Here is a 13831-nt window from a genome sequence, read left to right on the forward strand (position 1 = left end):
CATGGAAAGAAATGAGACAATCCATGACAGTCTCACGGTTAAGTGCATGCTGCAGTCACAGGCCATCTTTTTCTGCAGCTGTTAAGACTGCAACAAGAAGCCAGCGTCACCTGCTTGTGCGCCTTCTCACATACAAACTAAAAGCACGCCCACGCCGATCTGCGGCAATGCATCGCCGCCGCGCTCCTTTCCAAACAAATGCTCACGGGAGACTTTGTCGCATATAAAAAGCCATGCATTATTAAAAAGGCCTCGGAGAGGGTTTGAGAAAATATATAGACGCTCGCGGAAACACACATCAGCAGTCACGCTGCAGCAGAACAATAAATGCAGACTTGAAAGCAGATCTCACTTCTGTCTCTGAAAGATAAGAGCGTCCATTCAAAAGTGCAGTCACAAGACTGGAACGTCAACGAGAACGGAGAGTCGAAAGACGATTTCAAGCACATGTAACAATTGGAAACTCCATCCCAGACAAGCGTTTTCATCTTTCCAAAGGTCGTAGTCCTCAAAGTGAAAAAGGTCCCAAAAAAAATTTGATGAATGGCTAAAAGTAAAGCACTTAACAGGATATCAGGTGAGCAAACAATTCCAATTGAAACCACACTTCCTTCCCGAGTTTACACCTCTTGACTTCGTCAAAGTCCAAACAGGAAACCGCATATTAAAAGCACAAGAGACTAAATTCATGGCCGCTTTTTGCTCAGCGCTCATTATTGGAGTCATTTTTTATTTCAAAATCATTGCATCGTAGCATATTTATGAGATCCCCCTTCATTTATTTATTTGTATTCAACAAATTCTCATTTGGTTCTTATTGATTCATTTGTTCGTTTTTCGTTAGTTGCCGTTTTTATTTCCACTTTCATTCATCCGTTTCATGCATTTTTTGCATCTTAACATCAAAATGTCCAAGAAGGGTGTGATTTTGAACAATATTTAATTCAAATAAAAACTCATTTGAATCCCAATTGCCATTCATAATCAAGTGCTGGTATCAGCGAGTACTCAAATATAAGTAATTGTACTCATAAAAAAAAAAGGGGTATGGGTGGGTGGATGCCTAATATATATATATATATATGAACCTACTTTATACAGCGTATGCATTCGCTTGTAAAATCACCTTTTTGTTGTAATGGATGGGAAGGATTTATGAGAAACTGAATGTCGTTCTTTTCATGCAAACCTTGGCAGAAATGACTTCGGCAACAACTAGTAAAAAAAAGAGATGAAATATGAAAAGAATAGTCTATGCTGTCTTTATTAAGGTCGATACCACTGATAGGAGAGAATATTTTTTTCCATACTAGCACCCACAATGCTTTCCTCGCAATTCATTTAATCATAAAAATTTGAAATGAACTCGCTCAGAAAGAGTGACGGGCGAGAGGAAATGAAGACATGGTAGATGTGGATCGCGTGCGCGTGCGCGTGCGTGTGCGTGTGTGGTTGCTGCTTCAAACTCCAATGGAACCCCCTTCCAAGTTCCCCCGGCAAATAAAAATTCCCTGTGATCTGCGAGCAAAGAGGACGACATGACTGCACGGCTTGGGGGAGAGCAGGCGATTTTATGTGCCGCCTTCTGCCTGCACTTATGTTGATGGCTCTTTAATTTCATCTCCAAAATGGCCAATCCTTCTCTCATTACATTTTGGCTTGTCTGCTGAGAGTGAGCGGAGATGTGAATGAAAGGGTCGACTGGCGGGTGCATGTGTGTGTATGTGTGTGCGCGTGCTTGTGAGCACTCAGCACTACTTCTGATTGGATTAGTCCAAGAATGCCAAGAAGGACATCCACCCACCCTTTCAGCCAGGCCTTTCCCCGGTCGGTTATTGATCCGTGGACAGCTCCATTTCCTGCCCGCTTCCAAACATATGGGCGTGTCTGCTTTCCACTCCGTCGCTCCATCACGCCTCTTTTACTTTGAAATTGTTGCTTCTTCATCTTCCATCAAGCTCTTAATTGTTCTTCCTGACTCCTGCACTGTTGTCTCTCTTATGGTTTTCTTTTTGTGAGATTTTGAAAATTACAGTAAGTATTTTTGTTGTTGTTGCCCTCGTAAGATGATGATGGCTGCTTTTCACCAGACCAATTTGGTTGGATATCTTTGCTATGTTAAGTGGCCACTTGTTGTATGAGTTTGCCACTCACAATGCTGTTTCCTTGGTAACTTGACACTTAACCCCAGAACAACAAGAACAGGAAGTTAACTAGACATAACTGTTGAGAAACTTTTTCAATTGGATCGTGACTATTTTTCTTTTCAAACTGAGGCCATAGGTGTCTCGTTGGGCCCTGAGGCAATAATGCAAACGTATATGCAGTATATTCTTAATATTTGCAAATTTATACGTAGCCTTACCTGGTATGGTATTACTTTATGTATTTTATTATTGATTCAAGCCGTTTTCTGCCAATAACCTCTTCAAGATCCAAAATTATTTAATTATCCATACATATGATTGAATATGAGCGTGAATGTGTGTTTTTCTATCTATTGTTTTCCAACCTGGGGGCCATGGGGTGCCGTTAGACAATATCAGGGGTGCGGCAAGAAACAATCCAATTTGATTGAATTTGTTTGAAAACGATTATTTATTAGTTACAAATATGTAGGGGTGTTAGAAAAAATTGATTCGGCAATATATCGCGATATTACAGCACGCAATTCTCGAATCGATTCAATATGCGGCCAAATCAATTTTTAAGCATCAAATTTTACGGGAATATTCAACAAAACGTCTTACTTAGGGTTAGGATTCACACATTAAGCATGGAAGAATGTTATATTAATGGAACATTAAGCCTTAATATCTTATTTCAGTGCTGTTCAAACATGAAACAGACTGCAACCCGTTTGTTAAATGCAGTGGCTCAGTTATAAGCCTGAATTTTCTGATAAATAAATACATTTTCATACAAATCTTACAGTGTACATGTACAAGTTTACTGATTAGTATTTTCTAAATTTGAGTTTTAAAAAAAATCGCAATGATCAATTTATAGATTCGTATCGGGATTAATCGGCATTGAATCGAATCGTGACCTATGAATCGTGATACGAATCGAATCGCCAGGTACTAGGCAATTCACACCCCTACAAATATGTCTTTGCTAATCTATGTCAGCAACGTATATTGACTGTCAGAACAATGAAATGTTTATCTATTAGATGGTCACTTGTTGACTTTCTTACAAAATAATAAATCAAGTCTTCCTGCGAGTGGTACAAATTGATGTAGCTGGATTTCATTTGTGTGTAAATCATCATCATCATTTCAGTATTCAATACTGACACACATAGAGGAACAATCTCATTTCTATTAACTTTGGTGCCTTTTAGCCTTCAAAATGGTTTTCCTTTCATTTAATATCAAACAGTGTTCATTATATAAAAAGAGAAATCTATTGGTCCAGCTTAACACGTTATGATGCAACCATTTTTAAAATATGTTTGTTAACTAACTAACTAACTAACTAACTAACTAACTAACTGTGGGTAGCAAACCTTTGCTAGCTTAGTTAGCTTTATGCAATGAACACAAAATAACTATATAGAGACCTAAATGACTCGAAAAAGCTCCAAAAATAACAACAAAACAATTACAGATATGATAGTGTAATGCACTCAACAATAATTGGGTCATTACTAGTAGCTATTCTGTGGCATTTTAGCTATGAAACTGTTTTGTTTCCTTTAACATTCAAGAATTTATCATTTAATTTAATATCAATCAGGGTTTATTACACTGTAAGAAAAACCTACTGTTCCATCTTAGCATGTTGTGATGTAACCATTTTTTGAATAGGTTTGTTTAACTAGTCAAACTGTGGTTAGCAAACGTTTGCGAGCTGATCTTATGGTTGTAAAAGTAAACACACACACACACACACACCACACACACACACACACACACACACACACACACACAACAGATATGATAGTAAAATGTAATAAGACTATACACACCCAACTGAAACAATGAAGGTCACTTGAGTTTCTTGATAAGCAGTCTTTTGTTTGACCTCACATCGCTTTGGCACCCATTGACCACAATTTACTAATAGTCCAAAAAACAAATACATGTTGGCACCACTACACCGTCATATATTGGAGAAATATTTTGCATGTGTAATTTCTAAATATATTGGAACAGTTTTGGCTCCCAGCCATATAAAAAGCAAAAATGTTTTTGATGCACCCTAATGTACAAGTTTACTGATTAGTATTTTCAAAATTTTAGGTTTTTTTTTTAATCGCAATGATTAATTTTTAGATTCATACCGAGTTTAATCGGTATTGAATCGAATCGTGACCTATGAATCGTGATACAGATTGAATCGCAAGATACTAGTCAATTCACACCCCTAGTATTCATTATTTTTGTTTGGTGGTATGTTGTGAATTTATTATTTTTTAATGTAAAAATTCTGCCTTAGCTGAGTAAAGGTTGCTAGTGTGCATGGTTTAACGGGTAACTTTGGATTCATCAGCAAACCCAAGAAGTAGCTCTCAGCTTCAAACTAATTGGTGACTTACTTTTGGACTAGTTTCAGTCTAACAAAGGCTATGTTTACCAGGCAACTTGCGCTCCCTACAAGCAGGGTTGGAAGGGTTACTTTTAAAATGTAATCCATTACAATTACAAGTTACCTTATAAAAAATTTAGTTAGTAACGTAATCCAAGTACCATAATATTAAAGTAGTGTAACTGGATTACTTTTGGATTACTCCAATTACTCCAATGTTGAGTATGCTCAGACAAAACAAAGACAAAATAAAAATAAATATCACCACAATATATATTCTATACAATGCGCCCCTGCTATTTGCGGGTGATAGGGACCGACCCGGGCAGCCGACAAATAGCAAGTGTATATGTTGTGTATGATGTTTAAATAGTGAATTGGTGGGAGGAAGATTTGTTTGGAAGGTGTAACTCACATTACGGTTGTAGGCTAGCGGGCTAGCTAGCAAGAAGGCACAGCGCCGTAACATGCCGCAGGACTCTCAGCTCAAACTTTCTCTCCGAGTAAATTCCAGTGAATACCGGTCGCCATTTCCTCCTCCCGTCCGTGAAGCTTTTTCAAACTGCCCGCTTGAGGAGGACACGACTAGTTAGTTCGTTCGTTCCCACCTCCCCGACATGTAGCAACAGTCACACACGCTCTCTCTCGCTCTCTTGCTCTTTCGCTCTGTCCCGCTCTCTCTCTCTCTCTCTCTCTCTCTCTCTCTCTCTCTCTCCCTCTTTCGCACTCTCTCTCATCGTAGAAATTGTAATCCCTCGAAGTAATCCCCATTTTTAATAAATCTACCTGTAATCTGATTACATGTTTTCTCCTGTAACTGTAATGGAATACAGTTAAAAAAAAATTGCAATCTGATTACGTAACGGTACATGTATTCCGTTACTCCCCAAGCCTGCCTACAAGAAATGAATAAATTCATCATTAATTCTCACCAATATTCAATCAAAGGAAAAACCTTTCTCCTCGAATTCTCTTGTGACGATGCTGTAAACATGGCCAGCCTCTCTCTCTCTCTCTCTCTCTCTCTCTCTCTCTCTCTCTCTCTCACTCGCTCTCTCGCTCGCTCGCTCGCTGCAGTGCTGTTCTCCACTCAAAGCTAAAATTAGACAGCAAGTGATTCTCAGTAGTTGCCGGGATCAATTGCCATTAATTGCCTTTGGGGAAGAACAACTTTTGACAGGGCTGCGAGAGCGAAAGAGAATCCCAAGGAGAAATTATGACTGTGCGGCTAAGTTGTGGTGACAGAATGGGCACAACTAATCACGATATGGAATGGATTAAAAACATCTTTCCCTGCTAACTACGTCCCCACAGGATGGTGTTAGAAGTCTAAGATGAATGCATAGCTTTACAAATGTTTTATGAGTGGGGGGGAACAACGTACCGCCGTTGATTAATGCCAACGACATGAAGTGTGTTGTCTGACGCTGCCGCATTCGGAAAAGCGGCAAACTCAAACAACAAGTGACAGAAGCGCCCGCTGAAGTGTTTGCCCGTCTAAGATGTATGTCTCCGTACGTTCCGCAGGCGCTGTACCCGAGTCCGGAGGAAGGCTGGCAGATCTACAGCTCGGCGCAGGGCGCAGATGGAAAATGTATCTGCACGGTGGTCGCGCCGGCTCAGAACATGTGTAACCGCGACCCACGCAGCAGGCAGCTCCGCCAGCTCATGGAGAAGGTGACTGCTGTCCGTCACACGCCAGCTTTGAGGCACGGCTGACAACGCAGGCTGTCATGCACTCAAAGTGTCGTCATCTTCCAAACAAATTACTGAAATGGATCCAGTAATGGCTTGTAAATGAACCGAGTACGGGTACATGCATGGCCATTTTTCAAATGTGAAAGACCTCACAAATGATTGGGAGGGAATAGGGACATGTGTTCTCTTACTGATCTTATCTTCAAACGAAGCAGACATTTGGGAAATAGTCAACATTTAACCACAAAAGAGGCTTAAAGCTGTTTAATCATCACGTTGTGGCTTTAACAACAACAAAACTACATCGCCTTAATGCTATGTGCTAGCTTGATGCTAGGATATCATGGAAAATACCATTGACATGCTAACGGCTAGTATCAATGGTTGCGGTTTTATTTTTATATATATATATATATAATAGGTAATTTAATTAATGACACATTTATTTAATTATTGGTTTATTTAATTCCATATTTAATTAATAAATGACACATTTAATTATGTTATGGCACATTTATTTAATTATTTAATGGTGGATTCATTTATTTTATTCTGGCACTTTTGGTCCTCCATACGTTTGCACAGTGCATTCATGAATTCCTAACACAAGACGAAGCCACTCTGGAGAATATAAAACTATTTTCACGCTTTTCTTTTGATGGAAAACACCATCTTTTGAAGGATGGGAGACCAACGCCTTAGCTACCGGATCTTCAGCAAAGTATGGGACAAAGAATTATTTGCACTTTTCACAAAGAATGGTGCAAAAGGAAAGATTGACTCTGTGGATGTGCTTCGAATACATGGCTGTTTCACTTTACATGGTGTTTAGCATTGCTACTGCTATTGCTAGCTTGATTTTGTGAGGAATTAGGCTGTTTTGCAGGGAAATATTATTTTTATTAAATTCTTTCCGGGCGTCCGAGCGGGTTTGAAATTGTCCGTTTTTCGTTATGCAGCAAATGGGAGGCAGAGTGCACTGCAGTGTTTAATGTGGCTGTGACGGTGGCACAGAACTTTAGCTGAGTGGCTAATGTTGAGCTGCCGCACCGGAGGTGACGTGTACGAACCCTGCCCGAAATAAAAAAATATATATATTTTTTAAAGATTGCGGAGCAAAAAAATGTAAGACTTCAAAAGAGAGTAATGTTTTTTTCGTTTTATTTTCTACCCATATAGAGGAGGCATATGTTAAAATAGTTTAAAAGTATCTGAATATCAAGTATCTCGAGGTCGGGCTGAGTGTCCTCTTTTTTTTGGGAAATGAAAATATGGTCACCCGTTGTACACTCGCCTGCCGACACACAAATTTGTAATTGGTGTGTGCGTCTCAATTTTCGACTGCCTGCCTACCCAAACCTAGAGGTCACTGCACGTCACTGGTAGTAGTAGTAGAAGTATACTCTTCTCCCTTTGTGTCTGCTTGACTGTATTAAACTGCCTCCTGGTGGCCAAGGCAGGCACAACAGAGGGAATCGCACACTGAATTGGATTAGGCCTACATCATTAAATCTAGATGCACAAAAAAAGTGTTAAATAATTTAGATTCGATTTAATCGTGTTGTTATTCTCTGTTTTTATAGTACAATAATAAAAAGCAGACATCTTCAGTGTAGCAAATAATTCTAGTGTTGGGTTTGAAAAGCAAACCATTTTTGTGTTAAAAAAAAACATTTTGAAGGATGCTTTATTTTATTTTTTTTACCTTGTGTGCAGTGTGATTTCCTTTTATTTTTAGAGAGAGGTGAGAGAATGCGCTGGAAACAACTTCACACACTTCCAGGTGCGTCTCAACAAGCGGAAGTAACAGCTCGTTAAGTCACCTCTGCCGTGTCTTCTTTCGAGTGCGAGCAAAGGGAGGGCCATAAAACACACAGTGTGACATTGATGTGCTCTTGTGAGGGAGGCGGGGCTAAATTGAGATGCAAGAAGGGTCTCGGCAGCCCGCGCCGGATCAGCCCGGCACCTGAATCCACATATTGCATTCCACCTCGTTGGAAGTTTGTCTTTCCCCAGACGGATGGTTGCGTCTGCTGTGTCTTCAAGCGCGCAAAATTGACACAGACTTTGAAACAGGCACAATACAACAGAGCAGGCATATTCTGACAGAAGCACTTGATTTAGGACAAACTGTGGGGGTTTTGTCCATTGGGACGATCTGCAAGAGTACTCTTTATTTAAACAAAACATATACCCCTGTCCGTTATGGATTATTTATATTCACAAATTCTGTGTGTCTGCATTTGATTGATGAGATTGGAAATATTCATGTAAAACAAATATTTTAGTTTGTATCGTATTTTTGAGACACATCTGGATTTTGAGACATACATAAGGATATTTGGCTTTCAGGTGAAATTTCAGGATGAGCCTAAACTGCATCAAACTTTCACAGGTGAACTTAAGGTGACCTTCTCTAAACTTTTGAATGCACGTCCAGCTGTTCAATGTGTCTGTACTTTTTGCACAAGTTGCTGTTCTCTAACGAGGAGCTTGACGGCAACATTCGCAAACGACAATGCTGCAGCTCGTGGAGGTGGCATCATCAGGGAACGGCTGTTGGAGACTGGTGTACCTCAAATGGAATGGCCTGCGCTTTCTCCAGACCTGAATCCTTTTGAAAAGCTGTGGGATCAGCTGAGTCGCCGTGACGTCGTCGTCAAGCTGTATTTGATGCTCAAGGGCGCATGACGAGTTATTGAGACGTTGACATTTTTTGTTGTGGTTTAACCACCGTTGTTGTTACCTTTTTGCTTCAATGAATTGTTTGAGATGAGGAAATCACCAGTGCATCCTTCGACTTAAATGTCCTACTTTCATGATATGACATCACTGTAGCGTGAACTTTTTACATTTTCCATACTTTCCACCTGACAGCCAAATATCCCTAACTTTTTGTGAGTAGTGTATCTAGATCTACAGGCTTAAAGAAATGAACACTTCATTTTGTTCTCTTGCATATTCTATTCCCAAACTCCACCCCCGCCAGGGAAACTATCTTCCATTACTTGCTAAAAAAAAAATCCCACTCTAGCACAAAATTTTCTCTTCAGTTTTGTCTTCAGCAATTTAAATAAAGTCAATTGGTTCCAGCTCAGATTTAACCATTGCATAACATTCCACTGTTTGCCTTCAAAAACTCTCATTATGTCAAGGCAAATATGCTACGGGTTATTGTCCAACTACAGTTCTACACTGAAGCGCAGTCCAAAGAGTTCTGAAACATTTGGTTGAATATGTGCAATTAACTCTTTGACTGCCAAGCATTTGCAGAAAAGGGATTCTGTGGGTGCCAGCCGATTTAAGCATTTTGGCTGATCTTTCAAGGTCCACAGAAAATTTTGTGTTTGGACTATGGAAACACACATACTACCAAATGAAAGATTGAACTCTCATCTTTTCTCAGAAAAAAAAGTTTGTTTCTACCTTATTCCGTTCTTCAGTAATCAACAATAGAAAATAGGTTAATTTCAGCCAAATGCTCTGTTTTGGACCAAAATACGGAGAAATCAAGCTTTTAGTGAAACGATATTATTTCATGCACTCTGGTGAATTTGACACCTTTTTTCTCCATGAATGATGCCACAAACATCTAAACAGTGCTTTACTTATGTAAAACACTACCACCAACAATGAAAAAGTGTTTTTTGATAGCAAAATACGTTTATTTGCATTCAACAGTGTAACAATTTGACAAAACAATTTGGCAAACTATTTACAAATGTGTGCAACTGTGGTACTATTTACAATTGTGTGGCTGTTTCAACTACACAGTTTTTCTTTTTGTGAGGTATATTGTGTGAAACTCCCCTGCGTGCAAGGGGACGCAGCAGAATTTGCACCACAGATTATTTTCACTGCGATTGCCCCTTCGCGTGCACTTTCTTGCCGGCCTTTTTTTCCGGGGAGTAGCAGGTATATACTGCAGTGTGTGTTTGGCCATGTTGTCATCAAGTCTACTCTCAGGATCATGATACGGTTACGTTACGGTGGTGTTACGTCTGGCTTCCTCATGTCCTTCAGTTCCTATACCGGGTGGTAGATGTTCTTATCCATCTTATCCACTCCATTCATTGTGGCATCGTAGTCCAGAACCAGTGTCTTCTCCGTGATCAGACTGTACCCGCTCCTCCGATGAATATGCATTGGACTCGGGGTACTCTTTATCGTCCGATTGAACGTCCGCCTGTGCAGAAGTGCTCGTTTTCCGCCGTTAGCATCGCTAGCCGGTGAGGCTTTACGACGCGATCGAAGCCGCCGCGTCAACGCTTTCGACTTCAGCGTCAACCTCGGAGTCACCATCAATGTGCTCTTTAGCATTGGTCGATGCTTTTCGTCTTGGAAAAAAATGCTCAAGCGTGAGCTGCAACCGGTCGCCATTTTCGCTTCTTCAGCCATTCTCCCCTCAACACTCTAGCTCCGCCTCACGTCTTCTACTGACGCCTACCCGATCTTGTCCAAAGAGAGTTATCGCTGCCATCTAGTGCCCAAAAATAGTCAGTATACTAACTCGATCTGCTTGATACTTTTAGCACAGCTGGCCAAGGCTTTCCTCCACCCGTTTTAAAAACAAAAACAAAAAAACATAGTGAACGTCTTTTAACGTCTTTGGCGGCACTCATTTGGATTTTACTAAACGTTATTAAACGGTTTTGGCGGTCAAAGAGTTAATGTTGCCTGAAACACTTCTGAACTCATCTTGCTCCATTTGCCAGCAGTCGCATCACGACTGATGAGGAGGTGCTCTATATTAGCACACTCCAGGGTTGCTATTGGTGACTCTTCACATACAAAATGGCATGGATTACTTATTCTCTGAGAAAAGCCTCAAACCAACGTAGCGCAATCCATTTTTTGGATTCTGGAATGGACTAAGGGTGATTTCAATATCAGCCTCTCCCTAGAAGGTGCCAGCTATCAAAGGCAAGCACTCCCGTCTAATACAGTCCACAGCCCGTCTTAATGAGGACACCTGAGGTTTGTGCGATTTGAGCTGTACAAAAGCAAAAAGACGGCGTGAGGGTGTGTGCAGCACACACGCAAAATCGAGATCCTCATTTGGATCCGCAGCATGCAGAGGAAGAATTTCAGTGGGGCCCATCCACAAATTCCCTCCACTGGCATGAAAGAAAGACAAGGACGGGCGGGCATGTCAAGGTTCAAAGAATTCACAAACAGCTTGGCGCCAAAGTCTGTCTACAGCTTCATGTAATGCTGCTACAATGTGGAGTTGACCCCAGAGGTGCGGCGGGAATGTTAAATGTGCAAAAGGCAGCAGCCGCCCTTACTGACATGCCACGCTCAATGACTGACTGAATCACTGTGTGTGAACGCTTGTTTGTTCGAGATTTTATAAGAAGCTCTCGACTAAGAGGCAAACGTGCTAACCAATATATCCCTCCTTGCTGCTTAACCTTAACCAACTTGAACTTATCCTCAGATTAGTTCTTTAACATTTTGCAGATGTCAAATTGTCAATGATATGCTATCGTATGTCATATGAGCTAGCATCTGGTCAATTGCCGATTGGTTAAAAATGTTCCCAAAGGAAATGATGGACGTTCCATTGTCAAACTGCCGCCATCATAAAACCTTTATTAACCGAACAAATTGTCAATGTCATAAAAACTGAACAGGCAATTTTTAAAAGTGATACGTTAGTAACCCTAACCTTTTTGGAGATGTGAGGATTGTGCTTGACAAAGTGGTAACTTTTTTATAAGGTAACTTCCTAATCTTAACGCAAAGGGAAAAAAGTTTAACTTGCAAAAAAATGTAAAATCAGCAAATCACTATAGGTGACAATGAGTATGTGACATCCAAGTCATACTGCTTCAAGAATGTGTCGGTTTGCATTGTGGAATCTTTTGGAATATGTGTCACCAAAAATCCAAAGAAAAAGTATTTTTTGCTATGTTTTTCCTTTTTCTTTTTTTCTTTTTTTTAGGTGGGGGGGCGAGAATCTTTGGACACCTCACGATTCGATTACGATTCAGGGGCTACGATTCGATTATGAAACAATTATTGATCCATTTTTAATTTATGTATATTGATGCATTTTTTTACACTACTCATTTGTATTCATCTCACTAAGTATTGATCACTTGGTCCAATGGGGAAATGGTTCGGTCAGATCACGGATTTGAACCACGGATCAGATCATTTTTGGGATCAGCAAAAAAAAAAAGATAAACAGGATTTTGTCTTCCTTTTATTTTATAAAACAATTGTTCCCATTAAATAACAAGATTCAACTCAAATTGTCAAATATGTCCATTTAGAATGAACACAAGCCATTTTAAGATGAATGTTTTTATTTATTTAAAGGAAAAATGTTTTATAGAGAAAATTTGAATGAAAATGATTCTAATTATTAATTTGTTCTTTCTTTCCTTTTTTTAAAGAAAGAAAAATACATCAAACTGTAATTTAAGGCACATACTCCTTCAGGGAGAGTGAATGACAAACTAGCCTATGTTCACATCATTGAAAAAGAGGCAAAGAAAAATAACAGCCACAGTTGTCGGACTACCGGTACTTTAAAAGCAGACAGCTGTGCACTCAATGCTAGCAGCTAGCAACTAGCCGCTAACACCGGAGACCAATCACACAATGACGACGTAATAAACTAGATCTTTCTTAGCGCCCTAAAAGTGTCCAGGAGATGACGGTACAGCGCTTCTGAGTTCCGCAATATTTTGAACCTTCTGTATACTTTTATTAACATATTTTCATAATCGGAATGTGGACATTTGTGGCTCGATTCAGACTCGTCCATGTCTGAATAGCGATGCATCTAAGAATCGGAAATTTCCCCCACCTAGGGGCAAGCATAATTTTTGGTAAATAAAATGACCCCAGTAGTTTGACACAAACTAATTAATTTATAATGGTTGTACTTGGATTTTCACTATTGACAGGCTGATCCCCCGCTAATAGTTGGGGTCCACTGTATAGTGCAAAACAGAAGGGACATGACACAGGACACGAAAATGAGTACAATACTAAAATGACAAAAAAGAAAATAAATAAAAATAAATAAATAGTTCCTCAACCCACCAAAAAGTTTATTTTGTTTCCATTCTAGTTTCTTCATGAGCATTTTTGAGCGTTTGCAAAAGAGAAAAGAACATGTTTTGTTGGAGCATGTGGGAGAAGACATGGGTGCAGAGAACAGTAGGCTGGACACAGTCATTGAGTGGGCCGAGCGCGGGAAGGCGAACGAGGCATCTGGAGCAACAGACTTGATGCCAAACGGCGACCTTTGAGAGTTGGGACTGTTGGATAAAGTACGAAATAAACCCCGCGTGCAACTCGGAGGAGTATGGAGCGGTGCCTGTCTGCGGGCACGAGCCGCTTTTTGTTTGTGCGGCTATACAGTAAGAACACGTGAGACACGAAGCGTTGGTTCAAATAAGCTCTCTGCTGAGGAGGTGTGACAGTAGGCCGGTTATGCAGCAGCAGAGTGGGCTGTCGGCATTAGAGGATTCAACTTAGTGCACAGCTGAATGGGGAATCAATAAATAGCAGCCTGACAGGCAACATGAGATTCATTTAGTTTGCGCCGCGTTTGTTGCATATGTTCGAATCACATGCCACT

At 40.2% G+C, this 13831-nt stretch overlaps 1 protein-coding gene across 2 annotated transcripts in view; it reads left to right on the top strand.

Annotated features, from left to right (window-relative positions):
* The window catches only part of olfm2a (olfactomedin 2a), an 84422-nt gene that overhangs the window by 57871 nt on the left and 12720 nt on the right, over positions 1-13831 (top strand). For both annotated transcript variants that reach the window (XM_086069916.1, XM_086069833.1), the window contains exon 2: positions 6061-6210. In XM_086069916.1, coding sequence (XP_085926042.1) covers positions 6061-6210 — 150 coding nt within the window. The remainder of the gene's footprint in view (positions 1-6060; positions 6211-13831) is intronic.

The sequence above is a fragment of the Leptonotus elevatus genome, chromosome 1, assembly GCF_054856555.1.
Source record: "Leptonotus elevatus isolate MCC_2025b chromosome 1, RoL_Lele_1.0, whole genome shotgun sequence".
NCBI classification, from domain to species: Eukaryota; Metazoa; Chordata; class Actinopteri; order Syngnathiformes; family Syngnathidae; genus Leptonotus; species Leptonotus elevatus.